The sequence below is a fragment of the Homalodisca vitripennis genome, chromosome X (genome assembly GCF_021130785.1).
Source record: "Homalodisca vitripennis isolate AUS2020 chromosome X, UT_GWSS_2.1, whole genome shotgun sequence".
Lineage (NCBI taxonomy): Eukaryota > Metazoa > Arthropoda > Insecta > Hemiptera > Cicadellidae > Homalodisca > Homalodisca vitripennis.
In genome coordinates, this window is record NC_060215.1 from 138662136 (window position 1) to 138685836 (window position 23701).

General features: G+C 37.8%; 1 protein-coding gene across 9 annotated transcripts in view; it reads right to left on the reverse strand.

The window, feature by feature from the left end:
- The window catches only part of LOC124369905 (probable nuclear hormone receptor HR3), a 251296-nt gene that overhangs the window by 26456 nt on the left and 201139 nt on the right, over positions 1-23701 (reverse strand). For all 9 annotated transcript variants that reach the window (XM_046828074.1, XM_046828076.1, XM_046828073.1 and 6 more), the window contains one exon: positions 6525-6752. In XM_046828074.1, coding sequence (XP_046684030.1) covers positions 6525-6752 — 228 coding nt within the window. The remainder of the gene's footprint in view (positions 1-6524; positions 6753-23701) is intronic.

A 23701-nucleotide genomic window follows, 5' to 3' on the forward strand; every position in this document is an offset into this window, starting at 1 on the left:
TTAAAAAATCCTAACTTTGGATATGTTTGGCCACCATTTTGAATTGGATACAGATAAAAACATTAAACATGTTTTTGAATGTTTGGCTTTAAACAAGATTTAATATTATGTAGCACTTGACCTATGAGAAATCTTTGAGATTAGAACCCATGACCCTTTATTCAGGAACAGCCTGTAAGTTTAAACAGTTAAAACTAATTGTATCATATCGCCAGTAGATTATTTTGTGGGTTTACAATTTATTTGGTGTTTCTAGTCCATACTTTCTCCTTATATAAATAGTGGATAAGTGTTTTGGGACACTCTGTATATTGGAAAGGGCTGATGTATGTATAATCATATTTATTTATATATCAGTGGGCTATTTCCCCTTCAAAAATATATCCTCAATTCACCAAAGGTCAAAATCAGAATCATTAGCAAAAATATGTTCGTGATATTGTATAGCACTCAGAGTCCACATCTCGGTAATGTAACATTTTGAAATGTATTTCTGCTAAAAGTGAAAAAGTCAGCACGTAAATATGTGAGGGATGAGGTGGGTCGCTGCCTGTACGGAGACAAAGGCAATAGCCTGGGGACAAGTGTGGATTAAAACTTACAAACTTTTATCCAGCTCCCACTCCACACTCTCGCTGCTTGTGTAATTGTAATCACTTGTTTTATATACTTCATTATGTTGCAGACATACATTTCACGTTTTTTGGATTTCTATATTTAGTCTTAAGTCTGTAGTTTGTTAAACCGATAGGAACATGTTATGTTTAATCGAAATATTGCAATTGATATAAAACGCCTTTATATTTCTGCTATTGTAATTTATTTGAACTTATTGACATTTTTGTGGTCTGCAAACAGCCCAATAAAATGTAAGTAAAATTTGAAATAAAAGAATATCCGTTTACAGGTCTCCATCAAAATAATAAATCTTTCAAACTTTATTCACGGTGTGAAAAATTACTTAGCAATTTCTTATTTCAGACTCAATGCACCAAGGCGAATGGATTCCTCCAATGGGATACCAGGTTCTCCATAACCTAAATTCAATTTATTCTTATATTTTAGAAGAAATGCACATTGGATTATTTTTAAAATATGTGGAAAGAGGGTCTTGGGTTTTAATTTGTTATCTAAATCTACAAGTTGTGTACAGTAAATTGAGTATTAGTGTCAAAATATTTATTTTGACCTTAATACGTTTATCAGTCTACTGTAAATTAAGTATCATCTGATTGTTGTAAATACAATATCAGTAATATAAGTTTCTCAGTGGACTGCCTATAAACAAAAGAGTATGTTTTTGGTGACATGCTCCTTAGAAAAGGCTAGATGCAAATGAGAAAGGAAAAGAATGAACGGTTAACGTTGTATAAATACAAGGATATACAATACATTGTTTAAACCACTGAGAAACCTTAATTATACGAGGGTTTCAAAGCGCAGGGCGTGAACGCCTGCAAATCGTTTATAGGCAAACCATGAGCTGTATCCAAATTGCCTATTTCTGGGCGCCTCCATAATATAAGTTTATCAGTGGATCGTCATCTATAAATAAAAAAGTAAAAAGGGTGTTCATGTTTTTGGAGACAGTCTCGTTAGAAAAGGCTAGATGCAGATGGAAAAGGAAAATAATGAACTGATCACGTTGGAGAAATATAATGATATAAAATATATTATTTAAACCACTCGTTGAAACTATTAATTTTAGATAAGGGTTTCAGAACGGGGGCATGAACGCCTGCAAATCTTCCATAGGCAAACCTTGAGCTGTGTCTAAATTGCCTATTTTTGGGCGCCCTCCACAACTAACGCCGTGTCCACTCTTGAACCTCGCTCGATTCAGTAAGGGAAAGATTAGCAACGATAAATTTAGAAAATGTTGTTTAAAATACAAGTAACCTAATTGCGAAACAATAAGTTTTTACGAATAAAATCCGCTCATAATTTTCTATAACAAATTAATGATATACAGTGACGTAATAGGTGTTAAACTGAGTTGAATGTAGCTTTTCAGCCGAACGCGACGAACTGTAAGGAGAGGAGAAAAGGAAAGATAAACCCTTTTGATAAGAAAGAGCAGTGACCGCCGCAGGTCGATGATCACACTACCCCAAGCTCTACTTCCGGGTTCCGCCAGCACCCCCCCACCCCCCAACTTCCGAATAATTTCAAATGTTCATATAAGAAACAGCGGTTTATTTTAGCGCTTAATTAATTCACTGCTGATCATTGTTGTTTAAAGAATCAATAATTTACCCTTAATGAACTTAAGAAATGCATCAAATTCCGGCAAAAGTATGGAAGCGAGGTCAATGTTCGGCCAACACCCCCCCCCCCCCCCACTGCGTGTCAACCCACCGCCCACCTAACAAGTTCACTTCCGGTTTGAACCTTACAACTACAAAGATTATAACAAGGCATGTATTCGAGGCTGTAGTTTTATTTAGTGCATTATTCTTTATAAAAGTTATACATATCTAATAAATTACCTATAAATAAGCTACTGACAAACTGTTATAGGTTATATCCTCCTATTTCTTGCAACCTTAATTTGTATTCAAGAATCATTTTGGTAATTATTATTCAATTAATTTAGATTAAATATGAATTGTTTTGTAAAGGGGGTTTATAAAATGCGAGAAAAGCTCACAAACAAGTAATTATAAATGTTTGGTAATGAGTAATAATATAGGGGAAATAAGAAACTTTGGGTACGTACTGAAAGTGCTTTATTTGCTGATAGAGTGATTACTAAAACGTTTATCCTGTACAAAATGGCGGGCGTTAAAATTTCAAATTGATCCTTTTTCAATATTCGCCATTAAAATGAATAGAGCTTAATTATTGTGGTTTGCTGGAGTATTTTACGACTTTTTACCAACATCAACAGTCATCTAATGTTGAACAATCGTATGCAAACAACGTGATAATTATTAAACAATTAACACATTAACACTACAAAGATGTTACAGATATTTAAATGTATTAAAAAAACACACAAATTCCAAGGACTGGTATCTAAATCTATTTACGTTTAACCCTTTGGGTTTATAGGATGAAGAAGAGAGGAGATACTAGTAACCGAAATGCCTGAATACCAATTAATTTTAATACTCAACGATGACCCGTAAGCCTTTTGAATAGCATGGTCTGTATTTTACGTAATGATCGAAGTTTCCCTGAACTACACTGTCTATAGTATCAGTTATTCTAATAGACGCCAAACGCTTATTAGCCAGAGATAATAACCGTCCTGCAGAACATACTGTATCTATAATTTTCAAAAACCTTTACGTTGTACAAGAGTAAGACAAATGGACGAAAAGTTAATGCGAGCTGGAATACCAAATCACATCTGAACTCTCCAAAACCGTGAGTCTGGAGATAATTAGACTCGTACAACTATTATAAAACTGATGTGAAACAAAATGAAATACAGAGCCCGGAGTCGTGAGTGGGGTAAGTAAGATCAGTGACACCGAAGTCCCCCCCCTTATCATACTACCCCCTCACACTCACCACACCCCCGCCCGTCATCCTACCCTTGTTTGGCACCTCACAGATACCTGCATTGTTCCAAGTCAACTTTCCGACACAAAACTTCTAGGCCGTTGTCATCTGTGATGTTATGCTACTAAACGTTAATTCTCATAATGAATATTAACGTATTGTTTTTTTTCATATCAAGAATTTAAAAACGTACAGAAAAGGTACCCACATATACGAAATAGTAGTTAATAACACAAAGAGGAAAGGTAGATAATATAGTTTAAAAAGGAATAAATGCTAGAGATGGCCTACTTTCTTGAGAGAAAATACAAAAAGGAAACATAATAAGTTAGCCATACACTTAATTATTATTTAGTTCTAGAGGAAAAATATGCCTGAGAAATAACCGTTAACACAACTGGATGGGATATATTTCTCTAGACACTTACCAGAAAAAAATACTTTTCTTACATTTGCAAGACAAAATACTTGATAAAAGGAAAGTCTTGCTTAAACCCGAGAATAAAACTACTACTAAGGAGGGGAGATGATCTCGCTGAGGTCGAGATTGCCGAAAGTACTGAGGGGATACTGTTACAAGACAATTAACGCCTCAACAGAGGTTTGTTCAACCCGGAATATTCACTTGCCTCTCCTAGCAGCAAGTAGCGTGGGGGGGGAGATGATCTCGCTGAGGTCGAGATTGCCAAAAGTATTGAGGGGATACTGTTACAAGACAATTAACGCCTCAACAGAGGTTTGTTCAACCCGGAATATTCACTTTCTTCTCCTAGCTGCAAGTAGGGTGGGGGGGGGTGATCTCGCTGAGGTCGAGATTGCCAAAAGTACTGAGGGGATACTGTTACAATACAATTAACGCCTCAACAGAGGTTTGTTCAACCCGGAATATTCACTTGCTTCTCCTAGCTGCAGGAAGTCGTCGACCTCTTTTAACAACGATCAAACATAACCAATACAGTGATACTTTGCACAAGGAAAACAGTTAAGAAAAATTAACTTCAAATAAAATTGAATGATGAGTGTTCGGTATATTACATTTACTCTATTTTTTATTCACCGAACAAATATTTAAATTGAAAACAATTTACGCGTTTTGCGTTGTTTGGAGTTGATGCCAATAAACTGTATGACTATTGGCCGGATAAACACACACTCCCTCGTATTTGTATTTGCATGGATTCTGTCAGATTTCTGCGATGTTTATCTCCACAGGTCGTGTGTTCATAAAGAAATGATTTCAAAGTAATACGATTTATCGATATAGTCTCGAAAACTGTTAATACATACACTAAGAAACTCTTACCTTCAATCTCTTAACTTTTACTGCTACATTTTTAAGGGAATTTTTATTTTAAGCAAAAAGTTGGATTGGATTGAAAAGAATTACGGAATATATGAAAACGATTTAATTACGATATACTATAAAAAATGGTTTAGGTTTTAACACTTTGGGACCATACATGATGTTATAAAACAAAATGGAGTTGAAAATTAAGTGAGAAATATCAAAATAAAATCAACTGGAATCAAAATGGAAAAAGCAACTGATATTCCACATATTATATTCCACGTAGACAAGTACACTCCATTATTTACTACTTTACCGCTAAACACGGTAGAAATTTACCACTTCCTTATGGATATCTGTACCGGAAATATCAAGACTCTACCGTTGAAAACATACGGCTCGTAACCCACATGAAATACGGCAAGCGCTGCTAGGGGATTGTCATTCCATGTCAAGAAGCGGTTGGAACAGCAAGTGATAAGAGGTCAATGACCTTGGGTGCGTTATCAGCTGTACGTGCTCCCCCATATCAGCGCACTGCAGTAAAAATCTGCCTGCAAACGTTTATGATATGGGAGAAGCAAATGTACGTTTAGTTTATTAATCTATTGTTGAATAATTCTTACTCAATAAAACATTCAATATAGGACATGTTCTATTTGCATCTCATGCACAAAATTTCAAAATTTTGGTGTAAACATTACGCAAAAGAGAAATCCAAATAATGGTTTTAAGAACCGCGGAGGGTGACCGGATCATAATCGTGTTGAAGTTAGGCGTTACATTCTGATTTTTGTTTTAAATTTTCATTTGGATAACGAATTTAGCTATTCAATTTTATTTGAGCATTTAAGTAAATAATTTAGACAGTATAAAACGTCCACTGAAATATTAAACGTCATAGAACCCTTTGCCCTAAGCGGAAGTCACCCGGTATTAGAGATCTAGGGAACCATAGCCTCATTGTTTGACCAGTTTTAGAATCATGACTTGTGCCAACTAATAAACACTCACTTTTTTAAATATTCTATTAGCAGAAAATAGCTCGTTGACTGTTAGTACACCAAACACTGGATATTTTTGCTATAATTGAATTTTTTAGCCTTCTTGCTTTATATTCATGAAAAAAGTATTTTAAGATCCAAACAATGTTCATTGATGAACAGATAGTGAAAAGAAGAAATACGGACGCATTACACTTTATTTCACGATTATATTCAATAATAATTCAATTCAATAATTCTTTATTGTCATTATTTAACAATTATACAAAATTGTATGACATGCGTCACTAATCCTATTTTTCAACCAATAAGCTTCGTAATGTATAAAAAATTTAAAATGAAAATAACATTTCAAATAAGTAATAGTAATAGTAATAATAATAAAAATGCATCCAATAAATAACTCCACATACACACATATGTTAAAATCATAAAGTCATATCAACTGAGTCGCACACCCTTCAGCTCCCCACATCTTTCAGCTCTGACAACGTTGGTTGCTGAGTTCCAGGAACTCGCCCACGGAATAAAATGTTTTTTCTATTAAATATTCTTTCAACGCCTTTTTGAATTTTGATTGATTAGTGATAGATTTGATTTTTTCTTGTAAACTATTAATAAATCTGACACCCATCTGAGATGGGAGATGGCCATGAAGCTGTAATCTGTGTTGAGCAACTCTATATCTCTTCTATACAGCCAGAGGTCGGTAAGGTACTCACCATCCCTGGACATGCCAAGTCGCAGACATTTCTGGAGCCTGCAGAATTGGCAGCGGTTCCGGTTGACGCGGTCAACGATGCAGTTCTTGTTACGTGGACACTGGTAGTTGACCACGGAGGACTGGCTGCGACGGAAGAACCCCTTGCACCCCTCGCAGGTGATCACCCCATAGTGGACCCCACTGCTCTTGTCCCCACACACTTTGCAAGGGATTATTTCAATTTGAGCTGCAACAAAGAAAGGGATTGCGTAAGTCGGCAGCGGTGTACAAATGAACTTGGATGGTTACAACAGAAATGGTGGCAAACCACTCAAACTTCCTTTAGGTGATTTAGTACAATTGTCAGCTGGTCCTTGGTTTTGAGGGTGATCATGGATGATTTCACTCACTGATGATAAATGATTATATGGATATAGGCATTAAAGTAATCCATAAACATCGCCTCCGTAATTCCGAAAAAAGTTCAGGGTCAACATTTTCAAAGGCAGGGCTGTTGGTATTAAAGGACCTCTTCAACTATCAATACAAGCTGTGCTTAGTATTGGCCTCAATCCTTATATGCTATAAATTCACGTTTAAAATTATTTACTCACTTGATATTAAACAAACGTTATAGGAAAGTAAGTCAATTTAAAAATGGAACGTAAAATGTAAAAAGACATTACACAGCTTTGAATTCAAAGTATTGGATACCTTCAAAAGTCCATTGCCTTCTTCCAAGTTACTTAAAATCCGGCTGTAGTGAAACAACCTTGAGGAGTACCTAACAAGGATATTGTATTGTTACCCTTAAAACATTTTTACACCCTTCTGTTTGTCATATAATTGTGTAAAACGTACCATTTTAAATATATGATCAATACAATCCAAATGCCTTTTTGGTTTTTCTTGTAATGTATATACTTTTTGATTACTTAAACGATGATTTACAAAAAAGTTTGAGACTTTCTTACAGGAGTAACCAGTAAAAATAACTAAAACGCCAGAAAGAGTTTGGATGTGTATTAAGCATATATTCAAAATGGTAAATCCACAATTCTACGACTAAATTATGGTCGTAAACGTGTATGAAGTTTAAATTTACTCTTAGTGGGCTAAAATGAAGGTGGCCAGTTCTTAATAATTAAAATAAACAATATTAAATAGTCTTTAGACATACAAGATTTAAATTAAACTTAGCTGTGACTCATAGTATACTTCTATACACAAAACTACTTTACCCTTTAAAATTAAAATTTTAAAATTTTTTATCTTAAATTTAGTACTGACTTTTAATACGAATTGACCTTATCTTAATAACTTAATTTCTTAATATATGAAAAGTATATAGCAGTTATTTAAGTAAGTCAATACTTCATGAACAATAAAGATTTAAGTATAGACCAAAACATTGTATAGAATTATAGTTTTCTATTGTTGCTTCTAAAACGACAAATCGAATATAAAGACTATATAATCTGACATATTCTTTAAAGTTTGTGAAAATCATACATGATAAACACGAGTGTATGACATTAAGTTTTGTATGGTGATACCCCCACGGAGATATTTAACAGAATTGTAATAAAAACACGTGTCTTTTGATTATTCAACTATTTAGTTACACCTTGATCACACCGTTTCATAAAGTCTGATTGATACTTTCTATATATCTCGAACAAAACTGATCAACCAACTTGGTCAAAACTAATTGGTTGACACAAGGACTTATCAGGTTTTATCAGGGTCAGATCAAATTTTGATTACAAGGGAGTATACTGTAACAGCAGAGTATTTTATACTCTACGTTTACCTTGTCTGGCACTAAGTGAAGCAGGTTGGAAGTAAAGGAATTAATAGAATTAGTTCATTCATATTCAGTATCTACTGGTTTACAAAATCACGTCATCTTAACGGATTAATATAAACTAACTATTCACAAGAACTGCAAGTAAGTGAAGATTGATAATAACAAAAAGAACATGAAACATGACTAAATACTAAGAGGTTACCAACTATAGCATTAAACATTTTTGGAACGGAAGATACCACTGCCAGACCCAAGTCTCGCCTCACCTACAGGAACATGGATTACAAGTGGAAAACCCGATCGCTATCCAGAAGTCTTTCATAAGTATTCTGGTTCACTTTGCGTAAAGATCTCGTATGATGCGGTATGTTAGTACTGAGCAAACAACTTCTTCAGGAAAAGTCCGCTATCCGACACAAAATCAGAAGACTTGAATAAGACACTCCCTTACAGCTCTACACGATGCTTGGTATATCCTTGTAAGGAGCACCTGAATCTGTACAGATGGATTCCTCTAATAGCTCATTAAGTGGTGTACGTGACATGAGCCCGCAATCCAACACAATACCGAGAATCACAATTGCGATGCTCAGAGCTTCTCCTCATCAAGCCTGGTAGATTTCGGTAACTAGCTCCTGAATTTAAAAGCTCTTTGGATGGTGTACGTGACATGACCGGTCAGATAAGGCGGACTATTAAGAGTCTGCAATTCGACATGATACATGACTCTTTACTGAGTACAACATCTCACCACCAAGCATGATACTCACACGTTTTTACTCCAGGTCTGTACAACGCAGTGCGGTGTAAGTGGGGGGACACTGCGCTTGGCTACCTTAAGTTTGATACAACCTTGCTGATAACCTCCAAAAGATTGAAAAACCACACTTTTGGTATGGAATTTTCTGTTTTTCTCAGTTTCGGTTCACAAAAATATTACTATTCGTGGTTTATAATACATCATCGTACAGTAACTTCAGTTTTGACAGAGGTTCGTTCGAATTGTCTTAGAAGAAAATATAGATTTCATATTTCCCGGTCGACCTATTCCAAGGAGTATGTTCCTATTATCCGTGATAGTCTTGAGTTGTTCGGTAGTTACTTTTACAAGTTCCAAGTGAAAGTTGCACACGCTTTACTTATTACTTACACCCAGCTTGCTTTAATACTTGTTTCTTAAAATATTACATGTTGGGTCAGAGCACCACATCAGCCCGCAACAGCATCGACCAACCTACCAGCCTCTCTAGTCTTCCGGTGCCTCATGCTGTCACTCCCACACCCTCAGCAGACCGTCGGGACTGCAGTTTTAAGAATGTTTTGTTGATAGGTGACTCACATTTGAGACACGCTAGTAGTAAGTGCGTTTTCAAAGGGGCCTATCTTGAGTGCTGTCCTGGGGGGAAAATAGTAGATATTAAGAATAGATTGTTAAATTATGTAGGTTTAAGTTTATCTGTAATTTATATTCATGTTGGTGCCAACAACTTGAGGAAAGGGTATCGGGGGGGGTCCTGGGTACAACGGAGGGCATGGTAAGCGGGAGGCCCTCCACAGCATGGCGGATCTGCTGTTCACTGTCAAAACCAATTTTCAAAATTCTAAAATTTTCTTGGACAGTGTACTAATTCGACGTGACATTGGCTATAAAGCTCTACATGACTTCAACCTTCAGTTGGAGCTCATGTGCAATAACTTCGACGTTGAATTCGTCGAAGCTAACACTTGTGTTAGCAGGCGGGACCTCACCCGGGATGGTGTGCACTTCTCCAGGAGAGGTGTTACTCGCTTGGGATCTCTATTTGTGAACGCTATTACTGCGGGTTTGCGGTATCTGGATGCAGCACCAGCCGATGACCTGGGTGAGGACATGTCTAGTCTCGATTTGAGTCCCGGGCCTGGGAATACCATCAGCGGGGACCATGACCCCTCTGGGAGCTGCGATGTTTCTCTGGTCCCGGGAAACTAACTGGGATGGGGGGCACGGGGCGTCTCAAAGTCGCGCACCTCAACATTAGATCCCTCAATACAGGGTTTGAGGAAATGTGTTCATTTGTGCGTGACTTTGACTTTGATGCAATTGGGATATCTGAGACATGGCTTCACCCCGGCACCCCATCAGACAATTATCAGATGACTGGGTACACACTTCTGCGATGTGATCGGCGTGCTGACTTACACGGCATTGCAGACGCGGTGACAGGTGGTGGCGTTGCCTTGTATATTAAGGAGGGAATCTCCTTCGAGCAGCACACACTTACTGAGGATGTGGGCCCTGGTATCGAGTCTCTTTGTGTTTGTCCTGAGGATAAGGGGAGTAAGGCTTGGTTTATGTGTGGTATACAGGCCACCACATGTAAGGTACACCTCACTGTCAGCTTTGTTTCACTCTATCTTTGTTAACTTGGCTATCGGATCGAACTCCATTATGTACTTGGGCGACAACAACATAGATTTATTGTCAAATAGTTGTAATGAAGCCAAGTACTTACGCCGACTCTTGAAAGAATACAATGCAATACAATTAGTAAATGAACCAACAAGAGTGACAGCAACCTCTTCCACCTTGTTAGACCACATAATAGTGGACAGGTCGGTCGAGGTCGAGAGGACCGGCGTCATCGATGCAGCAGGCATTAGGGACCATAGAGGGGTGAAGATAACGGACCACAAGTTGATATATTGTTGCGTAAAAGTTAAGAAAGAGAAAAAAGGGCCAAAAATGATAACCTACAGAGATTTTTCAAAATTCAACCCAGAAAGTGCTGTCAAAGCAGTCGCGGAGATTGACTGGGAGAGAGCAATGCACATTGACGGGGTTGACAATATTGAGCACTTCATCACTACCCATGTTAAAAGTGTATTTGATTCACATGCTCCAATTGTATGCAAGAGAGTGACAAAAAAGAAAGCCCCGTGGAGGAACGATGTCATAAACAAGCAGACTAAACTAAAAAACAAACTCCGTAAGATATATTGGAAAACCAGGGACAGTAAAGATTGGGAGATGTATAAAAGAACACGCAATGAATTGAATGGGATGGTGTGGAGAGCAAAGAGAGATTTTTTCACTGAGAAATTATCCACTAACAAGGATCCCAAAGATTTTTGGACTTGTTTGAAACAGTGTAATATAGTTATGAAAAACAGAAATGAAAACATTCCACACCAACTGAAGCTTGATGACATCAATCAGTATTTTGTCAATATGGGGAATGGAAATGAAGCCAGAGTTGAAGAAATCGATGTCTTCAGAACTAGTAAGAGAATTGAATCGATGAATGATTTTAGCTTTTCTGCTGTCACTGAAGATGATGTAAAAAAAGCACTAAATGAAATAAAATCTAGAGCTGTTGGTAGTGATGAAATATCCATCCAAATGATTAAGGCCGTGAGTCCGTATGCTTTGGGTGCAATTACTCATCTTATTAACAAATCATTGATGAGCGGTGTGTTCCCGCAGAGATGGAAAATGAGTGTTGTTCATCCATTGCCAAAAGTAACGTCCCCTAAAAGTGTCCAACAACTGAGACCCATCTCGATTTTACCAGCAATATCGAAGATTATGGAAAAAATAGTAACACGTCAAATAGCACAGTATATGAACGAAGTAAACATATTGCCAAAAACACAATCTGGATTTAGAAAAAATCATAGCACATGCACTGCCCTGGTAAGTCTGTTCAGTGACTTAATTGATGCGAAAGATAAAGGGATGTGTAGTTCACTAGTGATACTGGACTACTCACAAGCATTTGATTCCCTTAACCATGAACTTTTGTACGCTAAGATGCATTTTTATGGCTTTGGCAAAAATTCAATCGAGTGGGTAAAATCATACCTAGGAGACAGAAGTCAGGTTACAAAGATGGGAAGTGAGACGTCAACTTCACTTGTCAAAAGGCGAGGTGTTCCTCAAGGAAGTTGTCTTGGACCTATATTGTTCAACTTATATACGTCTGACTTCCCAAGTTGTGTTCAAAGCTGTGCAGCTCACCTGTACGCAGATGATTGTCAGTTGCGCTTGTCATACGAGCCTGGCTCCATTGATGAGGCTATTGAGAAAATAAATTCCGACCTAGTGAACATCAACACTTGGTCGGTTAACAATGGCCTTAAACTCAATATAGGTAAGTGCATTGTCCTTCATCTTGCCCCACACAATCTGGTGCAGGCCCTTGGTCAGAGAGGAGTGAGAGTAAGGCTCAGTGGGGAGAGCCTGTCTGTCTCTGAGTCAGTCAAGACTCTCGGAGTTGTGCTTGACAGTAAGCTCACCTTTTCTGATCATGTCACTCATGCTATCCAGCGTGCCCTTGGTAGGCTGAGGGGTCTGTACAGATTTAGAAGTCTGCTGCCAGAATCCGCTAAGCTCCGGCTTATGAGTTCTCTTGTTCTGTCTGTATTTTATTACTGCTATCCTGCATACGGCAACAGTATCTCTAGGGGAGACATAGATCGGATTCAAAGACTGCAAAACTCTGCAGTTCGATTCATTTTCAATTTGAGGCGCTTTGATCATGTGTCTCCCTTCCGAGATGCTGTCAGTTTGTCCCCCATGGAAAATGTATGCAGGATCCTGACATGTGGCATGATCCACAAGGTGCTTGCGCTGGGTGAGCCGCGGTACCTGGTCGAGAGGCTCCAATTTCGGGAGGAGGTCTCTCAACGCAGTGTCCGCCATGGTGACTTGCTTCACTTTCCCAGAGTCAAGCATGAGTTTGGGAGGAGGAGCTTTTCTTACTTTGGCCCAAAGTTGTACAATGACCTCCCCCAGAGCCTTAAACAGACTTCTGTTACTGTTTTTAAAAGTAAACTAAGAAAAATGATTGTACAGTAATTTATTTGTCTTGATTGGGTGTTATATTTAGTCTATAGGTTTTAGTTTTTAATTTTATTTCCCAGTATTGTAAATAGTGTAAGATATGACAAGAGTTGTTCTGTAAAGCAGTTGTTATACTGAGAAACGCTTGCAATAAAGGCATTTTTATTTATTTATTTATTTATTTGGGTCTCAGGACTTACTTGGTCAGTTAATTCTATTTACTACTTCTATTCGCATATCACTCGTTAGTGAAACGAAAAATATGAAAAAAGGACTAAACATCTAGTGGGAGGATCGAAGGATGTTGGACCCTACTATTGAACAGTCTGCCAGTAGATGGAAATACAGCAGTCTTCTTGTGGCAGACCGATGTGGAAACTAAATTGACTTTGAAAATTCCAACTATACTAACACCGAGTAATGTGTAATGTTAATGTTAATGTAACCTCTGGATATTACACTAGTTGGCAACACTGCATCGACGTCAGTCATGTCTAATCATACAAACCCCAAGAATCTAAATTATCTTATCATCGGGACGTTCAACTAAACCAAAACCAATTTAATGTAACCTCTGGATATTACACTAGTTTGAAACACTACAAGAACATCATTCATACCTAATCATTTAAACTCCTAGAATCTAAATTATCTTATCATCGGGACGTTCAACTAAACTAAAACCATTTTAATGTAACCTCTGGATATTACACTAGTTTGAAAACACTACAAGAACATCATTCATACCTAATCATTTAAACTCCTAGAATCTAAATTATCTTATCATCGGGACGTTCAACTAAACTAAAACCATTTTAATGTAACCTCTGGATATTACACTAGTTGGAAACACTACAAGAACATTATTCATACCTAATCATTTAAACTCCTAGAATCTAAATTATCTTATCATCGGGACGTTAAACTAAACCAAAACCATTTTAATGTAACCTCTGGATATTACACTAGTTGGCAACACTACAAGAACATCATTCATACCTAATCATTTAAACTCCTAGAATCTAAATTATCTTATCATCGGGACGTTCAATTACACCAAAACAATTTTAACTTAAGATCTGGAAATGGCAGTAGTTGGCAACACTGCAAGGACGACAGTCAGGCCTAATCATTTAACCTCTTACAATCTAAATTATCGTATTATCGGGATTACCAACAACACCAAACCCGTTTTAACTTAACCTCACTTAAAGCCATTCAGGCCTAATCATATCAACCCTAGAATCTTATCTTATCATCGGGACGCCCAACTACACAAAACCGTTTTAACTTAACCCCCTGGATATTACACTAGTTGGCAAAACTAAGATGCGTCAATCAGACCTACAAATAAAAATAGTTCTCGAAGTTTGACATTGTTCTTATGGGATACATTTCAAGATCATGTCACTTTAACTGGCTCTTAAGATCCGACTGTAGAAAATGGCCTTGAGTTGTTCCCATAAGAACAATGTTAAACCTCATGCAGTAATGCACCATTAATTTCAGTAGTAGAATTATGGGAGGTGTCTAATTTTAAAGGTACAATTAATATAAATCCAAATGTTTTCTATTTTTTTATAAATGGGTTAGTCAGAAAAAATCTCAAAGTTTGTTGTAGTCTATCGTTCAAATATTCTAAAAGCACCCACTTTACAAAAAAACTAAAAAAACGTTTGGATGTGTGTTAACAATATCTTTAAAATCTACACATCCCATAACGCTACGATTTAAAATAAGGGCGTAAACTGTTTGAAGTTTTTTGTTCTTACGGAAAAGAACTCAAGGTTATTTTACTATGACTGGCTTTTAAAAAGGACTTTCGACACATAGCATGTCGGAGTGGTATAGTTTAGCTATCATAATTAAATAAACGTATTATCCACATTGATGTCCCAACAGGGCTCCCCTCAGTTTACAGTCCCATCAGTGGGTGTACACAGAATTAAGTTGTTGCACAATGTTCAGGGACATGACGACACCGTGCAAGGATGTGGATAACTTTCTCTCCTCACTACACTAGCGCCATTGTCGGAGTGTTGGGCCATTTCTTTTGCATTGCCACCAGTGCCAGATGGCACGAGGGTGAGTAACGACCAGAATAGAAAACGAAAGGATGGTAACGGTGCCTACAATAATGACCCCTGGTCAGTTCATACAACTCTCACATGAGGCCTCTACAACCCTTAAAGTTCTCTGGTGGTCATTGTTTGACCTACTGAACTTCATACAGCTGCCTCCGAGACAACTAGGAGAGATGCCTCCCAGGAAATAAGAAGTTAATCTCAACAAGAACTCAGAGGTCTGAGATAACGAAGTTATCTCCAGCGATAGTCCAGGATATTATCCCACACCAAGCGAGTCCAGGAGTAGATAAAATACCATTAAAAGATCAAATAGTTGGCTAAAAATGGTGATTTTAGTTTCTATATAGTTTATATTATTTACATTCTGAAGGTTTTTAAAGTGTACCTAGCAATAAAAAATATCACCTGAGGGAAAAAATGGTCGTTTACTATTTTTAACCCTTTTGATAACTTTCCGTTTCGGCCCTCCACCTAAGCTAGCAAATTCACGAAAAAGTAGGTTCCTTCTTGAATAAGATAGTGAGTAATGAGATAATTTTACTGGATTCGACTGTGGACTTCGAAGATTGAGCCTTAGGGTGGTACAATCAGTTTATGGTTAGCTATTTTTTTTTTTTTTTTTTTTTATTTAAAGTCACAGCCCTGTAAGACAGCTTTCGTGAAACTAGGAGAGTTTAACACTTTTTTATCACTAATAGAGAAATTAAAAGCATTTTAAGTACGAAATTTAGGCAATTTTCTTAACCAGACCAAAATATAAACGGCTGAAGATAAAGAGTTATTTTTTAAGTGATTTTTATCTTTAGGTTTTTCTGAAGGGTTTTCAAGTGTACCTAGCAATAAAAAATATCACCTGAGGGAAAAAAATGGTCATTTACTATTTTTAACCCTTTTGATAATTTTCCGTTTCGGCCCTCCAGCTAAGCTAGCAAATTCACAAAAAGTAGGTTCCTTCTTGAATAAGATAGTGAGTAATGAGATAATTTTACTGGATTCGACTGTGAACTTCGAAGATTGAGCCTTAGGGTGGTACAATCAGTTTATGGTTAGCTATTTTTTTTTTTTTTTTTTTTTTATTTAAAGTCACAGCCCTGTAAGACAGCTTCCCTGAAACTAGGAGAGTTTAACACTTTTTTATCACTAATAGAGAAATTAAAAGCATTTTAAGTACGAAATTTAGGCAATTTTCTTAACCAGACCAAAATATAAACGGCTGAAGATAAAGAGTTATTTTTTAAGTGATTTTTATCTTTAGGTTTTTCTGAAGGTTTTTCAAGTGTACCTAGCAATAAAAAATATCACCTGAGGGAAAAAAATGGTCGTTTACTATTTTTAACCCTTTTGATAATTTTCCGTTTCGGCCCTCCAGCTAAGCTAGCAAATTCACAAAAAGTAGGTTCCTTCTTGAATAAGATAGTGAGTAATGAGATAATTTTACTGGATTCGACTGTGAACTTCGAAGATTGAGCCTTAGGGTGGTACAATCAGTTTATGGTTAGCTATTATTTTTTTATTTAAAGTCACAGCCCTGTAAGACAGCTTCCCTGAAACTAGGAGAGTTTAACACTTTTTTGATCACTAATAGAGAAATTTAAAGCATTTTAAGTACGAAATTTAGGCAATTTTCTTAACCAGACCAAAATAAAAAACGGCTGAAGATAAAGAGTTATTTTTTACGTGATTTTTATCTTTAGGAAGTAATATATTTCTTAATAATTGATGACTTACATTGCTTTTTTATATAATATAAAATATTGCAAGAATTATATTTATAACTTGCATATTTGAAGTTATATTTTTCAATTACATATAATTGAAGAAATTGGTATATGTTTAATAAGATTCTTGTAACACCAAAGGTTTTGTATAAATAACAAATTTCATTTGTACAAGTTATTCTTTGGTGTTATACTGCACGAAATTCATATGCTTATCTTGAACCGTCTTTCATTGGGCTTAATTATAAGATGATCTCTAATTCTGCTTTGAAAGCCTACCCTTTCTCGTGGAATGATCAAAGTTTTTTGACCACTGTTCAGAAAATGTATCTGAACTGGCTGTGAGCAAAATTAATTTTCCCAATCAAAAATCGATCGCACCACATTGATGAATACTTATTAGAGAGGGCGCCTTCGCGGGATGCAAACAAGTTAACACGTCACTTATCACAGCAGTCACTTAACGGCCTACTTTACAATCAGAATCTGGCTTACAGCGTCGTTTTTAGGACTAAATACTGCTTTTGTGCTACCATCCAAATAAAGACGCATCAATGTACTGCAGAAGCATCATTGTTGGACATCCGAATGGCACATTCCACTTGTTATGCATAGGCAGTTCGAATCGATCGTAATCTCGACCCAGGATTGAAAGAAAAGCAGAATCCACTCTTGGACTGATCCAGTGACTCTTAAATTTCAATACCATCCCTCGAATCATGATATTTTCTAGCCCACCACAGAAGATGTGTTGAACCAATCTAGCCCACCACAGGTACTTTGCAAATAGCTCTACTATCCTGAGTAAGAGAGTTCTCAGTCCAATATATCCAATACTTGGTGGGTTAGGAACAGAAATTGCTGTAACAATCGGGGATAATAACTCATACAAGCTTAACAACCTGCTAAGAATATAAACGGGATGGTGGATTCCAGAGATGAGCGCCATCATCCTACCAGGTAATGTATAAACACACCTGGGCGAAACCGAGCCAAAAATTGTAATAAATACAAGAAATGAGAATTTATGGATATTTATCAACCGTTTCTGGGATTTTAAAAGAGTTTCGCTAGGACACAAGTGAATGACTCCGACTTTTTCGGTCCCCACTTGATCTTGAAGCCAACTCTCAGGCAACTTTTCCTCCAGAATCGTCTAGGTAAAATCACATCTTCTTCCATACTGAATGTGGGAACTGTGACTATACCGATTTTACTGTACTAGGAGAAGATTCTAAGCCCTAAACTCGGCCGGATAGAAAATATGCCCACTTTGATAAGCAAACAAAACAAGATCGTCAGCCGATCCCAAAAAATGACTAACAAACGCTCATTCAAAAGGAGATTAAACGCTACTATATCCTAATTTGACTCACATTAGTGCCACCGTTGTTGTGTTGGCCCACGGTCAACTGATATTCCTCGCACTCAAATTAAAGGGGAAGTGGAAGAGCACAGGGACATAGATAACGTTAACACCTCGCCACATTAGTGCCACCGTCGTAGTATTGGGCCACAATCAGATGATGTTCCTCGCATTAAAATTCAAGGAAGTGGAGGAGCACAGGGACATAGATAACGTTAACACCTCGCCACATTAGTGCCACCGTCGTAGTGTTGGGCCACAATCAGATGATGTTCCTCGCATTAAAATTCAAGGAAGTGGAGGAGCACAGGGACATAGATAACGTTAACACCTCGCCACATTAGTGCCACCGTCGTAGTGTTGGGCCACAATCAGATGATGTTCCTCGCATTAAAATTCAAGGAAGTGGAGGAGCACAGGGACATAGATAACGTTAACACCTCGCTACATTAGTGCCACCGTCGTAGTGTTGGGCCACAATCAGATGATGTTCCTCGCACTCAAATTCAAGGAAGTGGAACAGCACAGGGACATACATAACGTTAACACCTCGCTACATTAGTGCCACCGTCGTAGTGTTGGGCCACAATCAGATGATGTTCCTCGCACTCAAATTCAAGGAAGTGGAACAGCACAGGGACATACATAACGTTAACACCTCGCTACATTAGTGCCACCGTCGTAGTGTTGGGCCACAATCAGATGATGTTCCTCGAATTAAAATTCAAGGAAGTGGAACAGCACAGGGACATAGATAACGTTAACACCTCGCTACATTAGTGCCATCATAGTAGTGTTGGGTCGCGATCAGATGATGTTCCTCGCACTCAAATTCAAGGAAGTGGAACAGCACAGGGACATACATAACGTTAACACCTCGCCACATTAGTGCCACTGACGTAGTGTTGGGCCACGATCAGCTAGTGCTCCTCTCACTAAAACTCACAATTTATGATAAAAAATATCAAAAACAAAATAATGAACGAGAGTTATGACTATAATTATGATAGTAAAAATATCAATTAGTAATATGCTCATGGAGTTATATAATAAATACGTGATGTAAAAGAAGATATTTTAAAAGGAACACGGCGACTTCCGAAAGAAAACACAGCCAACAATCACGTATGTGTCTCGAGTTGCAGCACCAACGTGCAGGCGCAAGATTGCAAGTAAATTGGGAAACGTCATCTTCAAAGAACTATATATAAATAATAAGATAGAATTCCATTAGAAGAGTAAAATATATAATCTTTCATCGAAGTTACGTGTTGGTTTGAGGGATGAGGTGAAACAGTTAAACCTGAGAAACCCATAAAATTTAAGGAAATCAATAACGTTAATGGATTTTACTGTGTTGTAGTTAAATGCATATGGGCGTACCAACATTGGGGAGCCAAATAAAACTATTTAGATGTGTTAGCAAGTGAACTGTTAATTTTTGGAAATATAGTTTAACCATTGGTGCTGTATCGTTTCTCGAAAAATACAAGCAGAGAGGTAAAATGTCCAATTCTGCAAATAAAACCTACCATTTCATTTGCAAGCCCAATTTATCAATAAATGATAGCAAATAATTATTACAAAAAACAATAACTGTTCGGTTTAAATGTAGAAGATAATACGAGGTAATGAAGATGTAATGAATGGGAGAGGTAATATCCAATTGTCAAAGAATGTGACAAAATAAACATAGAATAACAGTCACCAAAATTTACATGAACTTCTACTTCAGTTGAAACGAATAAGAGTAAGGGTTAACAAAAGATTATATCTTCGGTGCAAAAACGTTGGAGATGAGTTTCAGTCGAATAGAAAAATCCAGCCCTCTGTAGTGTAATGCCCTTGAATTGTATTACATAAGAACAATTTTAAACTTCTTACACTTTCACGCCCCAATTTTTGTCGCAGGTTTACGCGAGGTGTCTGATTTTCCAATGCCCATCCAGAGGGTTTTTTTAGTTTTTCTTGTAGTGTTCACATTTTGAATATTTATACGATAAAGTACAAAATTAAAAAACATTAAACCAATAACAATATCATAAATACAAAAGGCGTTTGGATGAGCCTTAATTGCATTAAAAAGATTAGTATCGCATAGTTCTACGACTAATAAGAACGTCGTAAAAGTGTTTGCTGGAGTTTAAAATTGATCTTATGTTTAAAGTTTAAAATCAAAATGGCCGCAACAGAGTCGGCTCTTAATGTGGTGCAATCGATTTTGATTTTTGAAAAATTTTTTATGTAACATTCCTAAGCCATTAAGTCGTTAACATTCGTAAATACAAAAATACACAATTATTGATCAAATCCACGTGAATTTACACGCATTCAAATTGAGAAATTTAGGACATTTTGCAATCAGGCCCAAATCAAAACTACTGAAAAAATTAAAATTTTAAAATTTTATAACCTAACGTAAAATTGCCTACTTTAAATTCAATAATGTCACGTGGAGTGGTCAAAATAAATGTTTATTTTTTTATATTCAGGAGAGTTATATCAGGGCTATGAATTTAACACGAAAAAAGTTTCCCAACCTCAAAATCGACTGCAACATCTTAAATGTGCTAATTGTGTCGCAAAGTTGTTCCCTGAATAACTGCGGAAGGTTACCTGACATGTTTATGGTACTGACGAATTTAGACATATAAGTTTAGTGTTGTCGTTTTGAAAATTATAAACAATAAACCGTTTACGTTTTGAAAATTAACTAAATGTTCACAAGGCAGATACTATAGTTTTATGTACGAACTTATACTGTAACCCCCCCCCTCCCCACCGTGTGATAACATCCACTCACGGACACGCACAAGCATGTGGCTCTTGGACAAAGGCAGATAACAGACATGGTTCAAACCCGGCCTGCCTAGATAAGGCCAGTCGGTCTAGGTTGATGCCTTTGCAAAGGTGTGGGCTGCGGAGGGTCACGACCATAAAACATAACCATAACTTTATCTAACTATACATCTAATCTTATTCTGTATTAGATAGACGCAACAAGCCTCATCGCGATCAGTTTTCTTAAAGCAAATTATTTAAAACCAAATCGAAAAACTAGGTTACAAGTTGCGTCATAAGTTTGTAATGTTATCACATAAGTAGTGGTACAGTGTACAGGCAAATACTATTGTACAAATATGTACTGATATACACATGCAAGGCAATGCTATAGTAAGCCAGTCGTAATTATTGTAAGCCACTCGAAGATTAATAGCTCATGGTCTTTGGCGAAAGTCACATTTAATTTAGTGACGTATGAAAGATTTCAACAATATAGTGTTGTGTTGGTTTAAATGGTTACATTTCACAATATTTTTAATGTTTTACAAATCTAAGAAATCTACGGTAAAGTAGAAATTCGCGTTAATACTGTGGGAGGCAAGATTTGTAAGCAGTGAACACTAGTTTTCCTCCTACAGTCCTCTGTACAGTTTAGTTCAGCAGTGCGGTACGGTATATCGTATCTTACGCCCGTGGTTGATGCAGAGGCCTGGTCTAGTGGGCACAACGACATCGCTACGATAACCAAGTCAAGCAACGCCGAGCTTGACTGCTGCTTGGATGGGTGACCGGTGAGCGATCCTGTCCTTGCTAACAACCCTCCTACCAGATTGTGGTGGATTGGAGGTCACCCCTGCCGTCGGTCCGTGGGTTATATAGAAAGAGTTTCTTAGTCCTCACTTCGCTGACTAAATAAGAACTCCTTTGACCTCCTGGGGAATCTGAAGGAGTGACGTCAAAGTGACGTAGCCAGGGCCTGGGGCATGCTGCCCGCAGGCCGGACCTAGCCCTCTTGCTCCACATGTCCGTCGATTGTTGTATAAATCAGTGCCCGGGTGGTTGGCGCGGTGAGGGGAGGGGAGGGGAGGGCTGTGGCGGCGGCTAGGGCCACAGAGTTGAGTAAGGTACCTGTTTGGCGGGTTCCAGGACCAGGAGTACGGACTTTCACCCGCCAAGCCGCAGCTACAGACGGCTACAAACACCTACAAGCTTTCTTCTCAGGCCTCGCCGCGGCTAGCTGGCGTTGGGCGCCCGCGGCTGTACTTGCCCCCCCAGACAATCGAACTGGGTACGTTTGTTCCACAATATCTGATTTTAATAAATCCGACATTTTACTTCAGACGCGAGGCCGGGCGAGCTGGTCTACCAAAGCTAGGGAGATTCGATCTGGCTATTATGATTTAAGAGCGTGTTCTAAAACACGATCCGGTGCTCGTACGTAACAGATCATCCTATCCCAGCATCGAATTATTTACATCCCGGAATACGTAACAGGCCCCAACATTTTATTCTAACGTCCCATTACCTTTCCTGCTGTAAGTTATTGTCTATTCTATTCTGGTTTCAAAATGACGATAACAGTTGGAGATTAGGACAATATAACGTCGAATGGTCCGTTCAAAATACGTAGTGGAATGGTCGAACGTTCTTACAACGAGGAATTGTTACACCTGATCTAAATCAGTATTCGTCCCTAAATAATAAGAACTAAGAATGCAAATATCTAATGAGGAGGGAAGTCTTATGTGAGGGATAAGTCCCGATAAAACGGCTTTTAAAATAACATTTTAGGACATCCTTTGATTATACACGAGAATATTATACAGGTACGGGATAAAATCTGATGCACAGCCGAGTTGTAAGGCATTATTAAAGGACACTGTGTTTGCACACGAGAATATCAGATGGGTGTGGGATAAACTCTGATGCACAGCCGAGTTGTAAGGCATTGTTAAAGGACACTGTGTTTGCACACGAGAATATCAGATGGGTGTGGGATAAACTCTGATGCACAGCCGAGTTGTAAGGCATTGTTAAAGGACACTGTGTTTGCACACGAGAATATCAGATGGGTGTGGGATAAACTCTGATGCACAGCCGAGTTGTAAGGCATTGTTAAAGGACACTGTGTTTGCACACGAGAATATCAGATGGGTGTGGGATAAACTCTGATGCACAGCCGAGTTGTAAGGCATTGTTAAAGGACACTGTGTTTGCACACGAGAATATCAGATGGGTGTGGGATAAACTCTGATGCACAGCCGGGTTGTAAGGCATTGTTAAAGGACACTGTGTTTGCACACGAGAATATCAGATGGGTGTGGGATAAACTCTGATGCACAGCCGGGTTGTAAGGCATTGTTAAAGGACACTGTGTTTGCACACGAGAATATCAGATGGGTGTTGGATAAACTCTGATGCACAGCCGGGTTGTAAGGCATTGTTAAAGGACACTGTGTTTGCACACGAGAATATCAGATGGGTGTTGGATAAACTCTGATGCGCAGCCGAGTTGTAAGGCATTGTTAAAGGACACTGTGTTTGCACACGAGAATATCAGATGGGTGTTGGATAAACTCTGATGCACAGCCGAGTTGTAAGGCATTGTT